The sequence below is a fragment of the Myripristis murdjan genome, chromosome 8 (assembly GCF_902150065.1).
Source record: "Myripristis murdjan chromosome 8, fMyrMur1.1, whole genome shotgun sequence".
Lineage (NCBI taxonomy): Eukaryota > Metazoa > Chordata > Actinopteri > Holocentriformes > Holocentridae > Myripristis > Myripristis murdjan.
In genome coordinates, this window is record NC_043987.1 from 21447862 (window position 1) to 21468337 (window position 20476).

Consider the following 20476-nt stretch of genomic DNA (forward strand, 5'->3'; position numbering starts at 1 on the left):
CCTTCATATATCATTAGGTTATGATTGTGTTATGATTGATCATTTTACAGTCCACGTGTGTAAGAGGAGCATTCACTCATCCTCAGTTAGTTAGATGATTTTAACTGCAGAGTCCACATATATGCTGGAGAAGGCTTTTTCCACTTATGTTCACTCTTACAGTCACTTAGATGTTCATCTTGTGACATTCATATCAGAAAAGCTGCATCACAAAGGAATGTGCAGCCAAACAAGGCAGATACTCTCAGGGTTGCTTGGTTGATTGGATTGAAGGGGGTTCATGTTGCATTCATAGTGACACATTGATTTTTGTCTCTCTTTTTTTTTTGTAAAACCTTTTGATCTGAGCTACTCAGAAACAGATGGTGAGCTACTGATATCTCACAAGCTATACGTTGGGGACCCATAATCTACACCTTTTAAGACTTAAAAAGACCTTTAATTTATGACAACAGCATAAACACCAATTTATAACCCAAATTAATGAAACATGGAAAAGATACAAAAAATGGCTTTGTGTGCACCAACAACCCACATTAAGACATCCAAAACTTTATGTAAGACTTAAAGGCCATTAAACTATAGTGGGATACCTTAAAGGCCTTACATTTATTTGATCAAATAAATAAAGACACAGTATGACCCCCTCAGGAGACACTTTGTGTACTGTACAACCTCACTATCTGACTCTGTCAAAAATAACACAACCAACTTCAAAATGTGCTTTACATTTATTTAGTCTTGAAGATATACAGACATTACAGATATTTTGTATGCAAATATGGTATATACACAATGCTTTTAACCAGAAAGGCACCAAGACACGAGTCAGGCTTACACAAAGAGTAATCTTTTAGTCTGGCTCAAAAACAATGTAAAACAAGATGTGGATCAAGACAAGGTGTGAAAGAAATCCAAACAAAATGAAAACAACCTTACCGTAAGAGACTTTCAGTTTGCTGTTCACAATTTAACAATCTTTAATCAAAGGGTTAAAAGGCTAATAAGACAATAGTGGTGTTGTGATAGCTAAAATATATATTATTTATTACATAAATACAATAGTCTTAATGTAGCACATTTTATGTCTGTATTATTTACTCCCTACTGTGGCTACAGACACTCAACTGTGTGTGCAAGGATAAAAGTGTGAGGACATCCTTAAAACAAACTAGATTTTCTGTTAAACTTGAAACTCTTATTTATAGCAACATACACATTCTTAATAAATAATGGAATTATGTGTTTTTGTTTTGTTTCAGCACAAATTTCAGATTACCATTAGAAAACAAGAGCTGTGTCCTTGTACAGATGGTTAGTGAAATGGTTTAAACTATGGTGAGATATGGCTGTGATTGTCTGTTTAAACGTTCGTACTGTTGTGTGCATGTCATGCATGTTGAGCGCTGTCGATACCTTTGGCCTCGCAGATGTCTGAAAATTCAGAACAAAGTATTCTCCCTCACTCACTCATTCCCACTTGGTGAAAACCCAAGGTCATGGCTCCAAATACGAGCAAAGTGACTGTGCCTCAAATCCTCTCATATGTTATTAAAGCTGGAAGCTGACACGTGTGAGACAGCTGAGACCTGCATTTGATCACGTATTCTGTGTTCAACTTTCTGTGTGAAGTGGATCACCATGGGTCAGAATGATAGAGAGCAAGTCAGTTTTTAAATGAAGAAAAGTGAACAGGTGAGGTAACAATCTCCTAAGCCTACTGGTACTAACACCCAGTGTTGAGCTGGCAGCAGCACTCTTCTTCCTCCGCCTCCTCCTCTTCCTCTCACATTCAGAAGCTAATGCCTTACAAGGCTGTGGCACAAGGCAAGCCCTTATACCTATGTGTGTATATATATCTATATGATGGTGCCTCAGATCCATTCACAATCCTGCAACTCTAATTAACCACAACCACAAAAGCACTGTGATCAAATTTCAAAGACTAATTGAAAAGTGTGGTTAAGGTGGCTTAGGTAACTGGGATTACAATGACTCAGTCTACTTTAGTAAGCCATGAGGGACATACTGTTAGCACCATTTATCTGCCCATTATGGTGGCAAAAACGTGAGCACATCTCTATGAAGAAATCAAAGCACCTCATTTAGGTCCTTTCCCGGACACACCGGTTGTCCCGCCCTTATCGCTGTGGCTTCTTTATGATTGGTCCCATGGGGAGAGCTGCGGGCAGTATTCTGAAGTGATCCTTTGTTAGAGTTGTCTGTTGCCTCATGTGTCTGTCACTTATTTAAGGTGATGGTGACATAAGAGGTGGGAATGTAGCCCTCATCCCCGTTGTTCCTGCGGACGCGGGTCCAACCATCGCCTTTGTCCTCCTCTACTACCGCCAGCACCTCTCCCTCCTGCATAGAGATGGTCCCTTCACTGGCACCTGGGAGGGAAAGGAAAGACAGACCTTAAATGGGTGCAAATATTCCTGAACTAATTTCTGACTGAGGTACACAAATTAACTACTTTTTTTTTTTTTTTAAATCTATGAGTGCTACTTATTGAACTTAGCTGATGAAGACTGTGAAATCCAATTTTCTTTGACGACTAATGATAAAATGTACTTCCTGTAAGTCACGTTGGAAAAAAGCATCTACTAAACACGAGGAGGAACACTTGACAGCCTGCTCGAGACATACCAGGAAAGTTGTACATGGCTGTGCATTTGCCAATAGGAGCAGTCAGTTCTTCCTCCTCAAAGTCATCATCAAACTCTGCGTAAATGGCTTGGGAGGCATCTGGAGTGCTTTCGTCAGAGTGGGCTCCATCGGGGCTGGAGAGGAACACGTAATTTTCACATGGAAATCAGACACGACTTCACCATTGAGAAAGGGCACTTCAACAGAGGCATTCAGTGTTACCTGTACACATCGTGAGCGCCATTGTTGTTGAATGTGTGAGATCTGTAACGCAACGTCTCGCCACGACCTCCTGCCTCAGCCAGCCAAGTCTACGGGAGAGAAGGGAACAGAGCCACCAGGAAAGGAAGAGAGAGCAAAGAAAATTGTCAGGTGATATATTAACTAGTAAATATGTTGTACCAAACAATGGTGGCCCTGATGATCTCAATGCATTTTTTGACATCATCAAATTGACCCTTGCATGGACCCCATGTCATGTTGAACAACAGGGGGGCTTGAATACTTCATTACACATTAGGATGAACAGAGGACCTGATGAACTCAAAAAAGATATTAAATCACTGAGGGTTTGATTACCTCATAATATGTTAGGATGAACAAAAGAGGTCACAGTAACCTCATAATATGCTGTGTTGAACAAAGCAGGGCCTGATTACCTCACAATTTAAGAATGAAAAGGGCTCAATTACCTCACAATGTTGGACTTAACGACGAAAAGCCTAATTGCCTCATATTAGAATCAACAAAGGACATTTGGATGACCTCATAATATGCAGGATTGAGCAACAGAGGGCCCGATTGACTCATAACAGGTTAGATTTAACAACAGACAGCCTGATTACCTCATGATAAGTTAGGATGAACAAAGGAGGCCCTGATTACCTACTAATGTTGGGAGGAGCAATGGAGGTCCCAAGTTTCCTTATAATATGTAAAAATGAACAACAGGTTCCACGATATGTTAAGTGAAACAGAGGAAGTCCCGACCTCATATTTGTTGAGCTCTCCCCTGAGCCGTTCGATGTTCTGGGAGGTCTGGCTGATCTGAGAGGCCAGGCTGGCAGGATCTCCCATTTGAGGATTTTTCTCATAAACATCCTTCATCTTCCCCAGTGCCTCACTGGAGAGAGGGAGGGGGGGTAATAGAGAGAAAGGCATGAGGGAGAGGGAATGGGAGTCTCTATAGAAATCATTTCCCTGCAGAGCCCATGGCTGGGTAAACAATTCAAAGACTCGCACACAAACGTAACAGCAGTTATTCACACTGATGTGCAATGCATAAATATCACATTCACACTCCCAGCAGAGTGGTTTTAACAAAGACGGTTATTAATACACAGCAGGATACACACACGCGCATGCGCACACACACACACACACACACACACACCTCTGATCTACTTCTTTCTGCAGCTCTTTAGCAATTTCTTCTAGTTTCTGTTGTAACCTCTTCCTGCGCTGCTCTGGGGGTAGATGGGCAAAGTCCTCTGTCACTGTAGGCTGCAAGAGTTCACAGGAAAGGCGGGTTAACACTGAACTTGTCACACTGGAAATAGTTTCCCCACAACCATCGTGAGAAAAACACACTGCAGAGGAAACAGATCTGCAGTTTCGGCTCAAGGGCGTGCAACTGACATGTCAAAGAAACGTCAAATCTCCTATTGATGCCGTTATAGTTACTGTAACGACCTCAAGCTAAAATGATCTTTTTTTTCCACCAATAAACCCAACAAGTACCATATAATTCAATCAGTAGCACACCCTAATAACTTTATATTGTGAGATTTATTTATACCTGGAGGAATGAAAGTCTCTGATGGAAATAATGTCAGAGTTGATCAAAGGAAGTGAGGAAATGGTTATAATTATCTCAAAACTGGGTTCTAAATTGCCCCATTTCCGGCTGTGTAATCAAGTGGTCATCCCCTCCCCCACCACCAGGTGGCCACCTCTTCAATACAAACATAGGAAGACAGGACTTCAGCAACATAATGTGGCAGAAGTCCTGTATAACATGATGCTAGATGCTGCATGATGGTTTGCAAGACCACAGACACTCCAACCCAGATTTGTGAAGAGGGAAAAGCACCGGGATGACGTTTGTGAGACAGAGCTATCTGCAGTAATGGAAGGGTGGCCATTTATGTGTGACCCCTTGCTAACACACCCCGACACCAGCCTTATTATGTGCTTGCCTTGAAAAGGCAACACATCTTATTATCTTGCATATTTCTTATTTTTGTTAATATTACCATGCTCCTCTCTGGGGTAAACTTCTAGAAAGAAAGAAAAAGTATGTCAACCTTAAAATATATTATGATATTCTTAAAATGGTTCTTGATTTCCACCATAAACATGAGCATTACATGTTTACTGTTAAACACACTGTTCACGTCGTAACAAAGCGCATTCAATGGACATTTATAGACAATAATGACAGTCAGTGGGTTTTGAGCAGTGATATCTATACTTCACATGTGAAAATTTATGTCCTGAAAGTCTTTGAAGAACTCAGTCAATCCTGTAGAGAAGGAAAAAAAAAAAAAAACAGGATGACGCGCCAACCAGGATGGGCGGAGGTCTCCCGGCATCTGACCCATCACCTCTGCCCTTGGTGACTCACCGATCTCCGGAGGGTCCGGAAGGAAGAGATTCTGGGTTTGACTGTCTTATTGATCTCCTTCAAACAGTACGACAGGGGGTCCCGGCCAAACTTGGGGGAAGGGGGTCCGTTAGCAGGCGAGGGGGCGGGGGGAGTAGAGAAAGGAGGGAGCGTGGAGGGAGAGAGCTGAGGAGGGGTGAGACCATGTACCAACACCCAAGGATGAGGTATGTAAGGGATGGGGTGACAAAGGGGAGGGTGGGGGGGCAGATGGATGGACAGAGAGAAAAGATTGGGGAGGGAGACAAAAACAAACAAGGTGACAAGGGAAAGAAAAAGACACCGTCAACACCTTAAAGCACACCACACAGCCAGGGAGACAACACTGGAGCAAACCCAGCAAAGGAGCCCAGAGAACACGAGTGTGTTCACGCACACACACATACGAATCTGTCTCTTTCCCCCTCCCAAATACACACACCAAAAACACAGCACCCCACCACAGCTCCCACACCAGTGCCACGGCAGCCCGACACCTGCAGTCCAACACAAGCCAGGATGAAGGGTAGAGCCTCAGGAGCAGAGATGGAGCAGGTCAGACTTTAACAATGTATGTTTCAGTGGTTACATCCCATCACCAAACTGATGCTGAGTGAAATAAAACAATCATGTACATCGTTTGCAGTTCTTACACAGTCCATGACCTTATATTTCCCTCCCAATCCAACCTATTTAGATCAATAGTGATTCAACTGGCGGTGGAGTAATGTAGGTTATTATAAATAGCCTGTTCAATTAGTGCAGTGGAATTGCACACATAGATTTTATAGGCTTGATGAAATATGCCCTGTCTGACCTCTTGGAAGGAGGTTAAATTAAAAACACGCCGTAGTGAACTACTGTGCTCTGGCAGGCTGATCTGTCAGTGTCAGCTGAGTGACTACACGGAGAGGTAGAACAGCCAAGTCTTGGATCTATTAGCTAAATTACATAGGTGGCTGACGACCTCATTGTTCTTTCAACACGCAGACAACCATGGCAGTCTGAAACAGCCCTACAGCAAGTTCCCTTGTGTAAAACTCTAGGTGGAAGTGCAGGACTATCATTATGTGCACATCTACTGAGAAGGTTCTACTTTGCTGTAGAGTTATAGGGATCTAAGTACAGGGGAGGAGTTAGGAATGGAATTGCTGAGGCACTAAAATGGGCCAGCGTAAACTGAAAGCTCATTCAAGCCGATACAGGATATGTCTCCAATATTCAGCCCCCTATTCATACAGGCCTAATTGGGAGAGCATGACTGATGACACAGAGCAGTGCGCCACACACATATCACAGCAAAGAAGAGAGCACAGGAGAGCACAGCCAGTGAGACATGCAGACGCAGGAGAAGCTCTGAAACAAGGGAACATTGCAGAGAAAATATAAGGGATCATTTAGTGCTGGGGCTGAGGGTTGGGAAGGAGGAAGGGGGGGGTCAGTTAGCTTGTTAGAGGTCAGCCACTCATATCACTGGTTTAATATCGCTGGTTTAATTTTGAGCTAACTCAAACAGCTCAGCAAGATATCTCAGAATGCTCCTTTGAGATATGATCCACGGCAACATCTCTGATGTGGTGAAGCTCTCCTCACCCAAAAAGGAGCTCCAAGGGCAAACACAGCAAATTAGGGCTGGGCGGTATATTGCTATTACATCAACAACATGATATAAGATTAGATATCCAGGATTTTGGATATAGGAATGCAACTTATTCATACTTCTCTGAATTATTAGACTGTTTGAGTTATTCCGTTATTTGTCTCTGCCTGCCTGGTCAGCATATATCCAAATTACTGATGACTGTTTATCAAAAATCTCAATGTGTAAATATTTTGTTCAAGAATCTATTTGTCTCTACAATATCAACACAGTATCGATATCTAGGTATGCAGTTAAAAATATTGTGATATTTGATTTTGTCCACACTGCCCAGCCCTACTGAAAGCTAATGATAACATCTAACATGAATGTATGTAGGGATCTGAGCCAGGTTTTCTGACCTGCCAAACCTGGTGTCATCCACGATAGTTGGCACAAAGATTTTATTGTGATGTGAGACATAATGCTAGGTTCTGGGTAGCATAATGGAAGCAGTGTGTTTGTGGATGCCTGTAGAGGAAAATTCAATGTTGTTTGTGCCCTGTGCTGATGAAAGCACCAGCACAGCAGAATGCTGACTGCCAGTTGACCTATTGGGAACCACGCTACAGAAAGAGAGAGGGGAGGGTGGGTGAAGGGGGGCAAGGCTTATTCACTCACAGCCAGGGACAGAATCATGCAAATGACCTGTTCTAGAAGGGCATGTGTGTATATGTGTGTGTTTATTTGTGTATGTATGTGTGTGTGTGTGTGTGTGTGTGTGTGTGTGTGTGTGTGTGTACAGCCACAGGTCCATCATGAGCGCTCTTAATAGAGGGGATTTCCTGGGCTCTGACTGCTGCCTCCTTGGCTCAGCCGCTCGGCCTCACTACTGAATCACACTGCTCTGCAAGGAGTCAGCCATCACATCGATTTTCATTGACGAAGACTGTTGCTCAGGCAGTCATTGCACAATCTGCACAACGTATAGCAACATTTCCTCTGTCAGCATGAGGCCCTATGCTATATGAGAGTATTTTGACGACTGCTGATTGAGAAAAAGTCATCCATACATTTATATTATCCAGATTAGACTGTTGCGACTCATTCTGTGGATAATATGCTTGCCTGACTCAGATGACTCTGTCTCGCCTGCAGCTAGGGCAAAATGTAGCTGTAAGGCTGCTAACCACAAGAAAAAGGACTGACCATATTACTCCAGTATTAGCTTCATTACATTGACTTTCCATACAGTTGTGAAGTGATTTTAAGATCTTACTTAATGCTTCTAAAGCTTTGCACAGATTGGGACCAGTTTACATGGCAGATCTGTTAGCTACTTTTGAGCAAGCATTGCCTAAGGTCTACAGAAAAAGTGTAATTGTTCCTTCTAAATCCAGATGAAAAACAGTGGTGACTGAGCCTGTGCAATCAAAGCCTGTACTCTCTACAAAAGCTAATAAAAGCTCTGCAAATTGATATTAGCCTTGTAAGTTTTTCAAATCCCTTTTAAAAACTTGTCTAACTTGCTTTTGACGAATATTGATCTACATTGAAACTGCTGTCAGATAGTTTGTTTATATATGTACCACACTTACTATCTTTTCTTTTTTGCTTGTTGTAGTTTATTTTTTGGATCAACTCCTATCAATTACACGTATTGTTAATCTGTTTTCACCTTTATAGCACTTTATATCACAGTTTTCTCAACAAATAAAGTGTTGTCATTAACATTATTAACAGAAGAAGGCTACTGGTGTTCTACTGGTGTGGAGGGCCCTACCTTACTCTTCTTGCTGAACAGCCAGAAGTTTTTGCTCCTGTTCTTTCCCAGAAGGTCCATTGGGCCTTTGGGCGTGCCCAGGCTGCTGTCAGAAGAGGCTCTGTTGATGCCTTGACTGTAATCCTCAAACTCAACATCCCCAGGACGCTCGAAGCCTGACTTGTTCTGCTCTATTACAGCCATAGAGTCCTGCATTACATAGAAACATCAAGAAGAACAATTAATATTTACTTTGACAATACTCTCATTGGACTGAAACATGCACAAATGAAAGGAATATGGTGCATGAAGCCTTAGCCCTAAAGCATGTTTTCATATCTATGCAGTGTGTTGGCTATCGAGCATATATGTAATGTTGGTGTGACTCACATTCCTTTCATTAACATTAGTGCCGGCTTTAGTAATGCCCTCCAGGCACTTGCCAATGATGGGCATCACATGCTTCTCTGTGTCCGAGAACAAGATGTAACCCTGTGCCAACTTCCTTACTCGCCTCTCATCCATGTCCTGCAATTTCTGGAGGATACACAACAACATTTGTTTGTGCTTCAGTTTTTACAGGACAACAAGGAAATAGCTTTCATAAAAGTTCCCCCTGAGGAGAGGGATAACGCTGTGTTGCCATAGGTCAGGGGTAGGAAACCATGTGCCACAGTGAGTCAAGAGGCTGCAGGGTTTCACTCCAACCAAAATCTCCACCAGGTGATTTCACCGATTAGTTCTTCCTCTCTGCTTGAAAGTGAGGTAAACAGTGAAATCACCCTGGTGGAGTTCTAGGTTGGAATGAAAACCTGCAACCTCTTGGCTCACTGTGGCATGTGGTTGCCTACCTCTGCCATAGATCAATCACTTACATTGAAAATGAGTGGCATATCATTAAAATAGAACTGGTTCTGTTCCTTGTTGTACTTCTGCAGCTGTGCAGCATAGTCGTTCTTACACTCCTCTGCCACATGTGCTCTCATGTGAGCCTGCTGTTTGGCCTAGACACACAGAACAAGCACAGGTTAAACAGGTGGACCTGATTCTACAGATGATAATGTGCAACAGGCAAGTGTTTGTAATGTTGATTTTGATTTTTTTTTGCCCCCTATGGAGTGCTACCTTTTCAACATCCGCCTTTGTGGCATTGATGTCTTGATCTGTCTTCTCTGCGTACTGTGCAGCACGCTCTGCTTCCCGCCACTCTCTCTCAAAGCGTTTTTTACTCTGGTTTGCAGAGAGACAGAGAGAGAGAGAGAGAGGGAGGGAAAGAGGGAACAAGAGAGAGAGAGGGAGAGACCTTATTCACTTTAGTTCATCCAACCATCCAACCTGTGCTATGAGCCTTTGTCTGAGTGAAATATGAAGAGGTTCCTCTATTCTGAGCAGAGCATTTTTCATTGTCTTTCCAAAAAGACTGATAGGGAAGGTTTGTGGCCCTGGGACTGCAATGATCACTAAATAGGACTTGAATTTATGATCCATGTCTAAGAGGGGACCAGTACAGCAGGATTGCAATGTGAGATTTTTAAGCACGAGGTACATGCGGTTTCTCTTTTCCTGCTTTCTTTGCCCATCTGTTTTTACTATAGACAAATACAGCCACCTGGCCAAACATAGTGAATGAGCGGCTATTCACTGACATTGAATCATTTCTACCCATGAACAATACACCCAACCCAACGACAGGACAGGGACACTAAAACAAACCTGTTGAGCTTTAGTTATTACAACAGAAAATGTAGCAATGGTACACAAAGCATGCTGGAAGACTCTTCGGGGGGAAAAAAGGTTTTTTTTAGAACAATCTTCAAACTTTCAAAGACTTTCAAACCTGAAAGTCAGACACTGCACTTACACTGTCAAGCTGCTTATATGTGCTCTCCAAACTCTGCTGGGCTTTTTTGGCCTCTGAAAGATACTGCAGAGAGACATAAAAATAGAGAGTAAGAAGGGCTGGGGGGTGGGGGGTGTGGGGGGTCAGATGACAGAGAGACAGCAATAGCACATCGTGGCAGACACTACTTAAGTCAGGCAGTCAATGAGCGAGGGGACAGAATAAACAATGACCTCCAAAAGCCACAAAACAAAATAGACAAGAAAACAAATACCAGTGTGTCTGTTTCGAGACATCACGTCTGCAGTGAGAGTCGGTACATGGCTGCAGTGTTCCGCATTCCAACGGGACGGAGCCAAAGCATTCCTCACCGAGAAATGACACACCACTACTGTGACCATCCCTCCCTCCCTCCCTCAAAAGACATTATTGAGTAAGGCTTCCTTCCTGCCACAACAGTGGGCGCTCCACATCTCCACTCCTCCTCTCCATCACACTCTGTCCTCCTCCCACACTTTACACTTCAGCATCACACTTCACCCAACCTGAACCAAGCCCGTCCCGCCATCCCTCGCCATCCAGCTCACCGTCTTCCGCTCCTGCTTGAGTTCCTGCAGGTACTTGGTGAGATCGATGCAGATGTTCATCATCATGTTCTCCGCGATCAGCTCCCTCTGCCCCGCGTAGTCGTTCATCTCGTTCAGGATGTCCAAGAAAGACTGATAGCTGGAGAACCTACTGTGTATGAGGAGGAGAAGGGAGGAAAGGGTGCAGCAGAAAGAGACACAATGGATGGGTCCACTGATAAGAGGTTGCATACACAGGCTCAAATAGGAGCCAGTGTTGGGCCAAGCCATGATAAGAAGCTCATGACTTCCTTATTCCTGCTTCCTGCTGGGGGCATTTACATGGCTCCTGCTGCAGTCTCACACTCTGAAAATGGATGACTAATGATGGCACCATTCTGAGCAAATTGAAATTTTGCTTTAATGTTAAGTTATGTTAATGTCAGAACCAAAGCTATCTATCTAAAAAGGAGCTTGTCAGTGATAAATCAGCCAAGCCCTAATAGTATCCAATGTTTCTGGATAGATGGCGACAAATACAATTTGTGCCACCAAGCTGAATTTTGGCAGACTCGGCTCAATGGCTAAATTTATTTCCTTGAAGCAAAATGCAGTTATCAGAGGCTTAAAATAAATTTCAGACTTCTCAATTTCGCAACTTTCAGAACAAAGTTTGCACTCTAACCCACAGTGGCTCACCTGCACTCAGGTTCATCTTTGCTGCCTCGTTTTAGGTTGTATTTCTTTGACAAGTTCCTGTGGATATTGAAAGACGGTCAGATGGATGGGTAGACAGATAGATACTTTATTAATTCTCAGGAGCAGAGGAGAGGCAAGAGGGATAACAGATGAAAAGACATCACAAAATCATTCTTAGGCAACCACTGGCTTTTTTATATGATGGGATTCAAAACAAACAACAGTCCAGCATGGCCAAATTAAAATAGCTCCTTTTCTCCCGTTCTTCCCTCTTTCACTCTCCCTCTGACCACATCCTGTCTATCATGTGCCAGTCTGCTCCCACTTCCTCCCCTCTCCAGCAAAGCTCAGCACTAAACAGATGTGGGCCTGTGGACTGGGAGACAACTGGGAGTTCGAGTGAGCTTGGTGGACAGAGAGAGAGACAGAGAGAGAGCACTGCAGCTAGAGAATGAGGCCAGTGTTTTAGGGACACATTCAATTCTGTCCCAAAGAAGTCATAAGACCCCAGACATACATTTCATCAACAGCCTTTTAAAATATGCCCATGCAAACACACACAGAAACAAGCTGCTTTGAGCGACTCACACACAATCGCACTCTCACACACATAAAAGCATTTGATGCAGCTTATACAGGAGAACCATGACAGGAATGAGACCTACCTCAGTTGCTTGGCATAGTTTTGTTCTATCTCTGTCCTCTCCTTCACAAATTTCACATACTTCTCCACCAGCTCCAGGCCAGACTGAGTGTGCTTCTCAATGATGTCATACTGGTCCTGGGGGAAGGAGCATACAAGAGACGAACAAGGAAAAGACATATGTTAACTACTAGATAATATCTGGGATGTTCCTCTGGTTTAGTCTGAGGTCATCTAAGATTCTTGAATGTAGGGTAATAAACTGAACATACTGATGTTTTATTTCCTCCTGTGTGTTGCACTTTGCATTCCATGAATGGAATAACATGTGCTCAGTGTGCGCAACCCCCTTGACTGTAGCCACTCTCTCTCAGCTACGGCTTAGCATTAACGCGTGAGGCACCCAGTTGCTCGAAAGACAGGACAGTCAGAGGACACAGGGTCACAGCGAAGGTCGCAACTATCAGTCAGGAAACAGGAGGTGCTCCTCTCATACATATCCTGCAGAACTGTGTCAACTGTACTGCTTCAGTGCTGTGACCTCACAGAACAATAGGATATATGAATTAGATCAGGTTTTCATTACAGACGCCTTAACAAATAGATCCTGTAGTTATTTCAGGTCTATGTTAAAATTCAGAGACCTGTGGCCAAATGCAATCAGTGATTTTTCTGAAATTCACACACTGTTTTGCTCAGAAGGTGGTGTATTGTGCTGTCTCTTTCTCTCTTGTTCCTTATTTGGCCAAGTACTTAATAGCACCTTCAAGCTCAGACAAGCCTGTTAGAGGGAGAGAGATGATATCTAAGCTGATCCTCCCTCACTCCCCACTCGGAGCACTTCCTCCACGCTCTCTTTGGTGTTGACTTTTACAGTATTGAGAAGGGGGCATCTCTGAGAGGGGATTCCTGACAAGTTGGGCCTTGCTGTTCTTTTTAATCTTTCCTGCCCTTTAGGTAAAACAAAAGAGACAAACCCCAAATGAATGACACAGAGTCTAACCTAATTACAGACCACATTTAAAGGTTAAGACAGAAGCCTTTAATTTATCTAAGGCCAAACCAATAGGCAATGTTGCAATTTGAAGACAGTGTCATTAATTCAGGAGCAGTGCTAATGATAGTCAATAACTATCTCCCACCAAAGATTTTCCAATTGTCTTTGGTCGTTGTGTGAAAGATAGATTTTCTCCTCAAATGAAGAATGGGTGTCCCCCAAATCTGACTTGCAAATAGAAATGGTGGCAAAGGACTACACTCAAATAAGCCAGCAATCAAGACCTCCCTTAGCATAATGTGATCTATCATTTTGTCTAAATGGATCCCACTTAGAACTAGAAATGTACAACTAACTGGCTGGTATCTAATTTGAATGCAAACACTAGCAGTTCATGTCAGGTACAACAACAACAATCAAGGACAACTACGGCTGGCCATTAATGCCTGGCTAACACTGGCCTAAAATTCAGAGTCTAGGATTAGATTCATTATTGGAGAAACCACTAATGGGCTTCCACTTCCCTGGAACCTCACCCTGTGGTTAGCAAAGGCTTCTGTTTACTGCAACACCAACACCTCGGTATGCAAAGTTAGTTTTTCTCAATACACCTCAATAAACAGTGTAGCATAACAGGGCGCTGAAAGCAGCAGCAACTGAGAGTAAGTGAGCAGAAATTAATTATTCACCCACTGAGAGACAGAGAGCTCTAAATTGGCTGGGTGCATTAAGGTAAACAAGTCAGGAAAGAACTTCTAAATGTGTGAGGACAAGTTAGGACAGCTAAGAGAGACTAGGGACTGAGAAGTACGAGAGGAAATGAACAGAAACTTAACAGCGCCACAGAGATAGTCAACTGTTAATAGTCAAATGTTAATTTTATACAACCTACTGCACCAAATCAAGATGTGATAGACAAGGCATATGACAGGAAGAAGCTTCAGCTAAAGTTGAACAGCCCTCTGTTCCCTGTGGAAGCTCAGTGCCATGGATTTATAGCTACATCCACTACCAGTTTACTCGAGGAGGAAGGGATTCAAAGTCACAGCTTTCATGTGCAGCTAAAGTGGCTGAGAAAAAGGCCCACCATTTGCTTTCCAAAGTATAGAAATCAATCTCATGACAAAGACTGAAGTTTATTTATTATGTTGTGGAATAAAGCTGTGGTTAAAAGAATGTTTCCAAGTACACGCATCAGCTCGTGATGTGATTGTTTTGCATAGTTTCGTTTTTCAGTGTTTGCACATAGGATTCAGTTTCCAAATTGAGAAGCGGTGTGTTTCAAGTAAGAAAGGTCAGTTCTCCTTTTTCCAGATTATTGCTGAGATTGATGGCCAGGTGAGCAATTGCTGGGTGAACTGTTGTGATCTAAGCGTAGGCCCATGTGTCTGAGGGGTGTAGGCCTGGTGTAGCTAAACCTGGTTCTTATCCATGTCGATTACAGCTGTCACCATACAGTTGAGTATTAAACTACTTTTCACAATACTGTATCGATTCTGTACCCCTTGTGTTGATAGTGTTAATGCACTTAAATTGTATTAAATTGTTTTTGAGTCAGTGTGTCACTTCATTTATCATCTTTGTTATGTATTTTATTAGGCTACCCAGGTGTTAATTCAGTAAGTTGTATTTTAAGCTCTATTTATACATTTTCTGGCCAATACACGCCCATCCCTCTAGATCTCAACCCAGGTCCTCACCCGTGGAGTAATTGAAGTAATCTATGATGTTTTTTGTATATATATTTCCATTCTACAATTCCCTATCACTAATTGACAATTAGTGATTGTGATTGTGATTCAGTGTGTAACCAATTCATGAAAGCTTTTACATCTGCTGCACTGAACTCCTGGTGCTGGAAACGGTTCCCAACGTTGTGCAAAAAAACAAACAAATAAATAAATAAATATAGAGATTAAAAAAAAACAAAAAAACAAAGAAATAAAATGTTTCACCTTGTGTTCACGTGTGCTTTGATTTCCCACTAGGGAGGAAAATAACATTTTATTTTTTGTGGATTGCTTTCCTGCTGCTGGCTTTTCAAACTGTTTAAAACGGACCTATCTTGTTGCCTCATACTGAACAGAGATAAAGTTTGTGGTCTTACTATCTAAAAACAAAAGCACCCATTAATTCTGCAAAGACGTTGTCAGGTTATAAATTAGTATCCTTGCTATAAAACATATATAGCTTATATTATTCCCCTACAATAATTTCACCATAGTAACACTGGAAAAAAAGTAGCACTGTTTCTAGGGATGAAACGATAAGATCAGCACATCAGATACTGGCAAAAAATCCAATATCTTGCATCCCTAAAAAAAAAAATAAATATACCATGTTTCACATAACCTAAGTTTAAGTAGTTTTCTAATTTTGCTCAGTGAATGTGTAGGCCTACATTTTGAAAAGCATTGTATTTATTGTCTGCATCTGCCAGTGCCACGATAAGAGTAGGCACAATAATATGTTAAGTCCACTGCAGGAAAGACTTGATATTCTCTGCAATTAGGTGGAAAAAATATGTGCATCAGTATCAACATTTATCTTAGAGTCAGAAAATATATATATATATATATTTTGATTATCAGCAAAAAAAAAAAAAAAAAAAAAAAAAAAAAATCCAATATTTCGCATTGCTAATTACTTTAGCTTTGGATCAAGTAATAAACTTAACATTTTCCTATATTTAAAGATGAATATCCAAGTTAGACCAAAAAGGTCAACCTGCTTATTACTCCCTTACATGTTATTGAAGCAGCTTTCCGGATTTGACAAGAGTCTGATTAGAACTGTTTCAAACACAGAAGGCTGACAAACAACTACAATTTTTCATAGCTAATGGCTATACTCAAAATCATCTTTACAGACCCCCGTCAACTGGAACTGTGCAGATGCAAGACTGTGGGCTCTTTCCAGCAGTATGGCATCCTTCTTGAAGCATGATAACAGCTGATTATGAAAACCGAGCATGCCAAGTCAATACTTGTGACAGTATGGAGACCGTTACTCCCACTTCTCCTGACAGTAAGCACAGAGAAGCTTCCTTATAGTTTAAAATGGGCTCTGTGCTTGATGCTGTGCGTGTGATCAATTAAGATTTTTTTATCCCCAGCTGTTTCAACCATCTGTGTACTGCAGACTGCAGCACTGACGACGTGACGACTCGTTCTTGCAGTGAAATCTTGAGGCTTCCTGTTCGTTCTTGATGGTCAAGTCACCATCTAATGTATCCTTGGCTGGCGATTAAACTTCCGGGATCTTAATCAAATCTCCGTCCTTGCATTCTTTTGTTCTGGAATCATTCCTCAGCAGTTAGATGCTATTTTAAATGTGTGATGGAGGACACAAAAACACACAAGAATGTATAATGACAGAGAGCCAGTTGCATCAGAAGAGGCAGAAACAAAAATGATGGACAACGCTGCAAAAGAGGCACAGAGAAAGAAGATCACAATAATGATTGAAAGAAACATTGTGCTTTTCATTAAGTGGTGCTCATTTTTGGTTGAAAGAAAACAGTTTGTACTCTTTGCTAACTCATTACTGTTTGGGTGGGAGGCAAGACAGTCTCCAGTCCACCAGCCCTGCTTTCACATTTGGATTTAGGCCTATCTCTGGAATATCTTTAAAGTACCATATCCATCATAACTTATCATGCTAAATGGCATTCAGCCCAATCAATTAGCATTAAGAAAAAAAGCTTTATTAAGAGTTATTCTTTAGGGCACAGATATCTAGCCGAAGTGGCATAATAAAAGACTGATAATTTCATACCGCCAGACTGCCATGCATAAACCTAGAATCAATCTTACATTTCCACCAGACTTCATCAACCGGCACCTCCAGTAATGCCAGAGAAGAATTGGCATGAGCTGCATGCCAAATAACTTCTAAAGTAGTCACCGTGTAAAGTCACTAACCTATAAGGTCTGGGTGGATGTCTGTGCCCTGAGTCACCCTGTCTTCAAGAAACTTAGACGCCTGGCCCAGCCAGACCTGAAACACTGCAAGTCTGAGGTTGTGAGTGATGAAGTAGATTGGTCCAGTAGCACTTACTATCAGAGCTAATGCCTAGCCACTGATCTTGCACGCTGAAAACTTGTGGCTTAAAATAGCCATTGGATTAACGGCAAGAAGAGCAGGGGACAGATGCCATAGAGCAGGCTTGGCCACAAGGGTAGCCTGCACGGCCAAACATTACCAAAACTAATCTCACTAGCGAGGCCTTGTCTAGCCAAGAACTTCTAGAGACATGAGAGGCTAATATAATATAGCCAACAAAAAACTCATGCTGTGCAAAAACTTGGTCAAGACACTTACAATGAAATCATTCTGGTGTCACAGCGAGTGAAAACAGAGCACTGGCTTAAAGTATGGATGCCTCTCTGACTCCATCAAATTAGGGCAAAACTAATTAGGCTGTTGCACCAGCATGGAGGATAGAAAGGGGACAGGGGAAGAGGTATGGGAGGGGTGAGGTGGGGGCTTCGTAATGAGGTCAGAACCTCCCATCCTCTTTGCCATGCTCCATTTACATATTCTGGTTCCTGTTGTGTGTGTATGTGTGTTGCCATGGTACATTATACTGCCATATGAACTGTACAGGCCAGCAAGGTAATAACTTATATTGTTTGATCTTTACACATGATATGTTTACATTCAGCATTATGTCACTAACCCTGCACAGTTCACTCTCAGCTCAGCCACAAGTTGTTGTACGGCCAAATGTGATACTCATGAGACGTTGTTTTGTGCTCAAGTAGGAAATAGCTCTCATCATGGACATTAACAGAGCTGATACAATTGATTCTTATCTTACTGGAAAAGGGCATAAACAGCGAGTTTAAGAGATACCCTGTGCTCTGGTTAGCCTGTTTTTTTTTGTTTTTGTTTTTTTTCTTCTTTTTTGCAGAGGTAGACTCTAATCATTCAGCATCAATGCAACTGGAATTCAATGCACTGTTTGCAGAACAGGGAATTGTGTTACTAAGGCAGACAGGTGAGGCACATTCAAAACATGAATCTGTCATCAAGGGAAGACACGCTATCAGGATGCATCTCTATGGAAGCAGGGAGGGGAGCAGTAAGCAAAACTGGAAAAAATAACTATTAATGAGTAGCTGCATGAAAATAACCGACATGCAGGGATATAGTGAAAGGAAAATTCAGTTTAATTTGTTTACTTATTTGCAAAATGGAGTATACCCACCTTGAGACTTACTGACATAAATCCCAGGTCAATTCTTAGTACTCGCCATAGTAAATACTGTCAAACTGATGTCATTAAACTATTTTAGGGCCAGTTTTTTTTTTTTCAAGGGAAATAAGAAAGATGAATCTTTTTTTTTGTTGTAAAGGCATTTTTTCTTGTTTACAATCACGGCTGTTTGCCTTACCATGGAGGCCATAGTTACACGTCTACCTATAGAAGTGGGCTATTTACTTCACTGCCGCTGGAGAGAAGGGAATTAGGGCAACAAGCACAGGCACACATCTTTTAAAGACAAGATGCAATTTCGTGGATCCAAGCTGGTTGATTCACCAGATAAAACGCGAATCACTGAGCACATGAGCAACACGTCGCCAAGGGGCACTTAACATGTTTTTTCTTCTTTTTTTTCTTCTTTGGTTTCAACTACACCGCTGTCCGATAATGGACGCTGTATCCTTTAGCTAGCGTCTGCTGCCTCTCCAAACACATGACACAAGCGGACAGCTAGCTTTTCTCCGCTCCAGACGTCGCATCGCATTTATCCCTTCAAGCGGAGAGGTGTATCGCTCCATTTTTTTTTTTGTTTTTCTCTCACTGCTGAAGAAAACTGCCATTAACAAAGTATTAACAAAGCAAGCCTGTTGGTGGCACTCACCCAAAGCTCTGTACCCCAGTCCATGTTCAAGTTGCAGCCCAAGCTGTCTGTCTATCCTGAATACAAAGAACTTCTTCAAAGTTATCCCAACAACTCGGAGGACGGCCTTATAATCCCGAGATGATAAATAAATCGCAGCCAAGGCGTCCCTCCGTGTTTTGCTTCTTTAAGGAACAATGCACAACAGCAGCATAATTAGCTAATTAACTTGGGCAAGCAGCCGTTAGCCCAGTTTGTCTAAATATTTTTCATAGCGAAGGAAAGAGGGATAAACTAGCTTTCATATCCGCGTCACTCCCAAATCCTAATTCTTAAAGGGACAGTGCGCAGAGGTACACAACGCTGGCACCGGCTGCAGCACCATGCCACAACATGCCACTTACACTTCTGTTTCAGTTTTTTCCCTTTAATTCTACATTGTTTCGATCCTATACTTTGTTGGAGATGCCATTAAAGTAGAGGAGTCGGGTTCAAGCGGCAATACAGGCAGGCATCTGCTCTGCTGAAGTGTCCCTGAGCAAGGCACTGAATCATCATACCAGCATTAAGGACTATGCAATCTACTTCCCTGTAAGAAAGGAGAATAAGCCCCCTCGGATCAGTGAAATGTGGTATACATAACATCACATACCTCCAAAGCCACTGATATTTATTCTAAAGATAAAGCCTCATTTAACCTTTAAAGTGTTATTTATTGACTCTTTGACAGTCCAGTTAACCTAGTTTTGGTGCATATGAATAATATGCACAAAATTATGAGTAATATGATGAGAAGGACATTTGAAATCATAAAATCTTTGCCTGAGGGCATGCATTAACATCAGGAGATTACTGCACATTCAAGCAAAAAAAAAAAAAAAAAAGTACACTTTCCCCAAAGAAAACAGTCTGCTGCTTTTTGGCCACTTTTTCAATTTATTACCTGAGATGTACATTGGTGTTAAATTAGGTAGAGGGACAAACATTTCTTCTTTTGTTTTGAACCATGCATTGAATTTTCAACAATGCAGGCAGGCTGAAGTACAGTGCAGTATAGGGTACATCCACTTGAGAATTAACACAATGCAAAGTTTGGCAATGACAATAGTCAAGGCTATGCCGAGAAAGCTGAAAAGACAACAGTGCACTGTAACTGGTCCTGGTTATATTCTCTCTCCAGTCAGTCAACCACTGACTCAGAGTTTCTCTGTATGCAATTGCTATACAGTAGCATGGGTGGTTTACAAA

At 42.0% G+C, this 20476-nt stretch overlaps 1 protein-coding gene across 9 annotated transcripts; it reads right to left on the bottom strand.

Moving 5' to 3' along the window:
* Positions 1–712: 712 nt before the first annotated feature.
* On the bottom strand, positions 713–19549 carry trip10a (thyroid hormone receptor interactor 10a). Of its 9 annotated transcripts, none has more exons than XM_030057500.1 (16): positions 19250–19549; positions 12405–12520; positions 11740–11796; positions 11062–11209; positions 10496–10558; positions 9760–9864; positions 9510–9638; positions 9025–9171; positions 8656–8844; positions 5276–5440; positions 4905–4928; positions 4043–4152; positions 3640–3772; positions 2872–2960; positions 2650–2783; positions 713–2393 (listed from the first exon to the last, which is right to left on the bottom strand). In XM_030057500.1, exons 1-16 carry the CDS (start codon positions 19271–19273, stop codon positions 2242–2244), a joined length of 1785 nt encoding a protein of 594 aa, XP_029913360.1. In that variant the 5' UTR covers positions 19274–19549; the 3' UTR covers positions 713–2241. The 9 variants fall into 9 exon arrangements, with proteins under 9 accessions (XP_029913360.1, XP_029913359.1, XP_029913362.1 ...); XM_030057499.1 differs by having other exon boundaries at positions 11062–11212; positions 19250–19548; XM_030057502.1 differs by lacking the exon at positions 4905–4928.
* Positions 19550–20476: the final 927 nt, after the last annotated feature.

Coding starts and splice junctions, on each gene's coding strand:
- trip10a (XM_030057499.1), bottom strand. CDS start 19,273: ATGGACTGGGGTACAGAGCTTTGG. Junction 8,845..9,024: donor CTAATGTTAATGAAAGGAAT/GTGAGTCACACC, acceptor TATGTAATGCAG/GACTCTATGGCTGTAATAGA. Junction 2,394..2,649: donor AGCCATGTACAACTTTCCTG/GTATGTCTCGAG, acceptor TTTCCCTCCCAG/GTGCCAGTGAAGGGACCATC.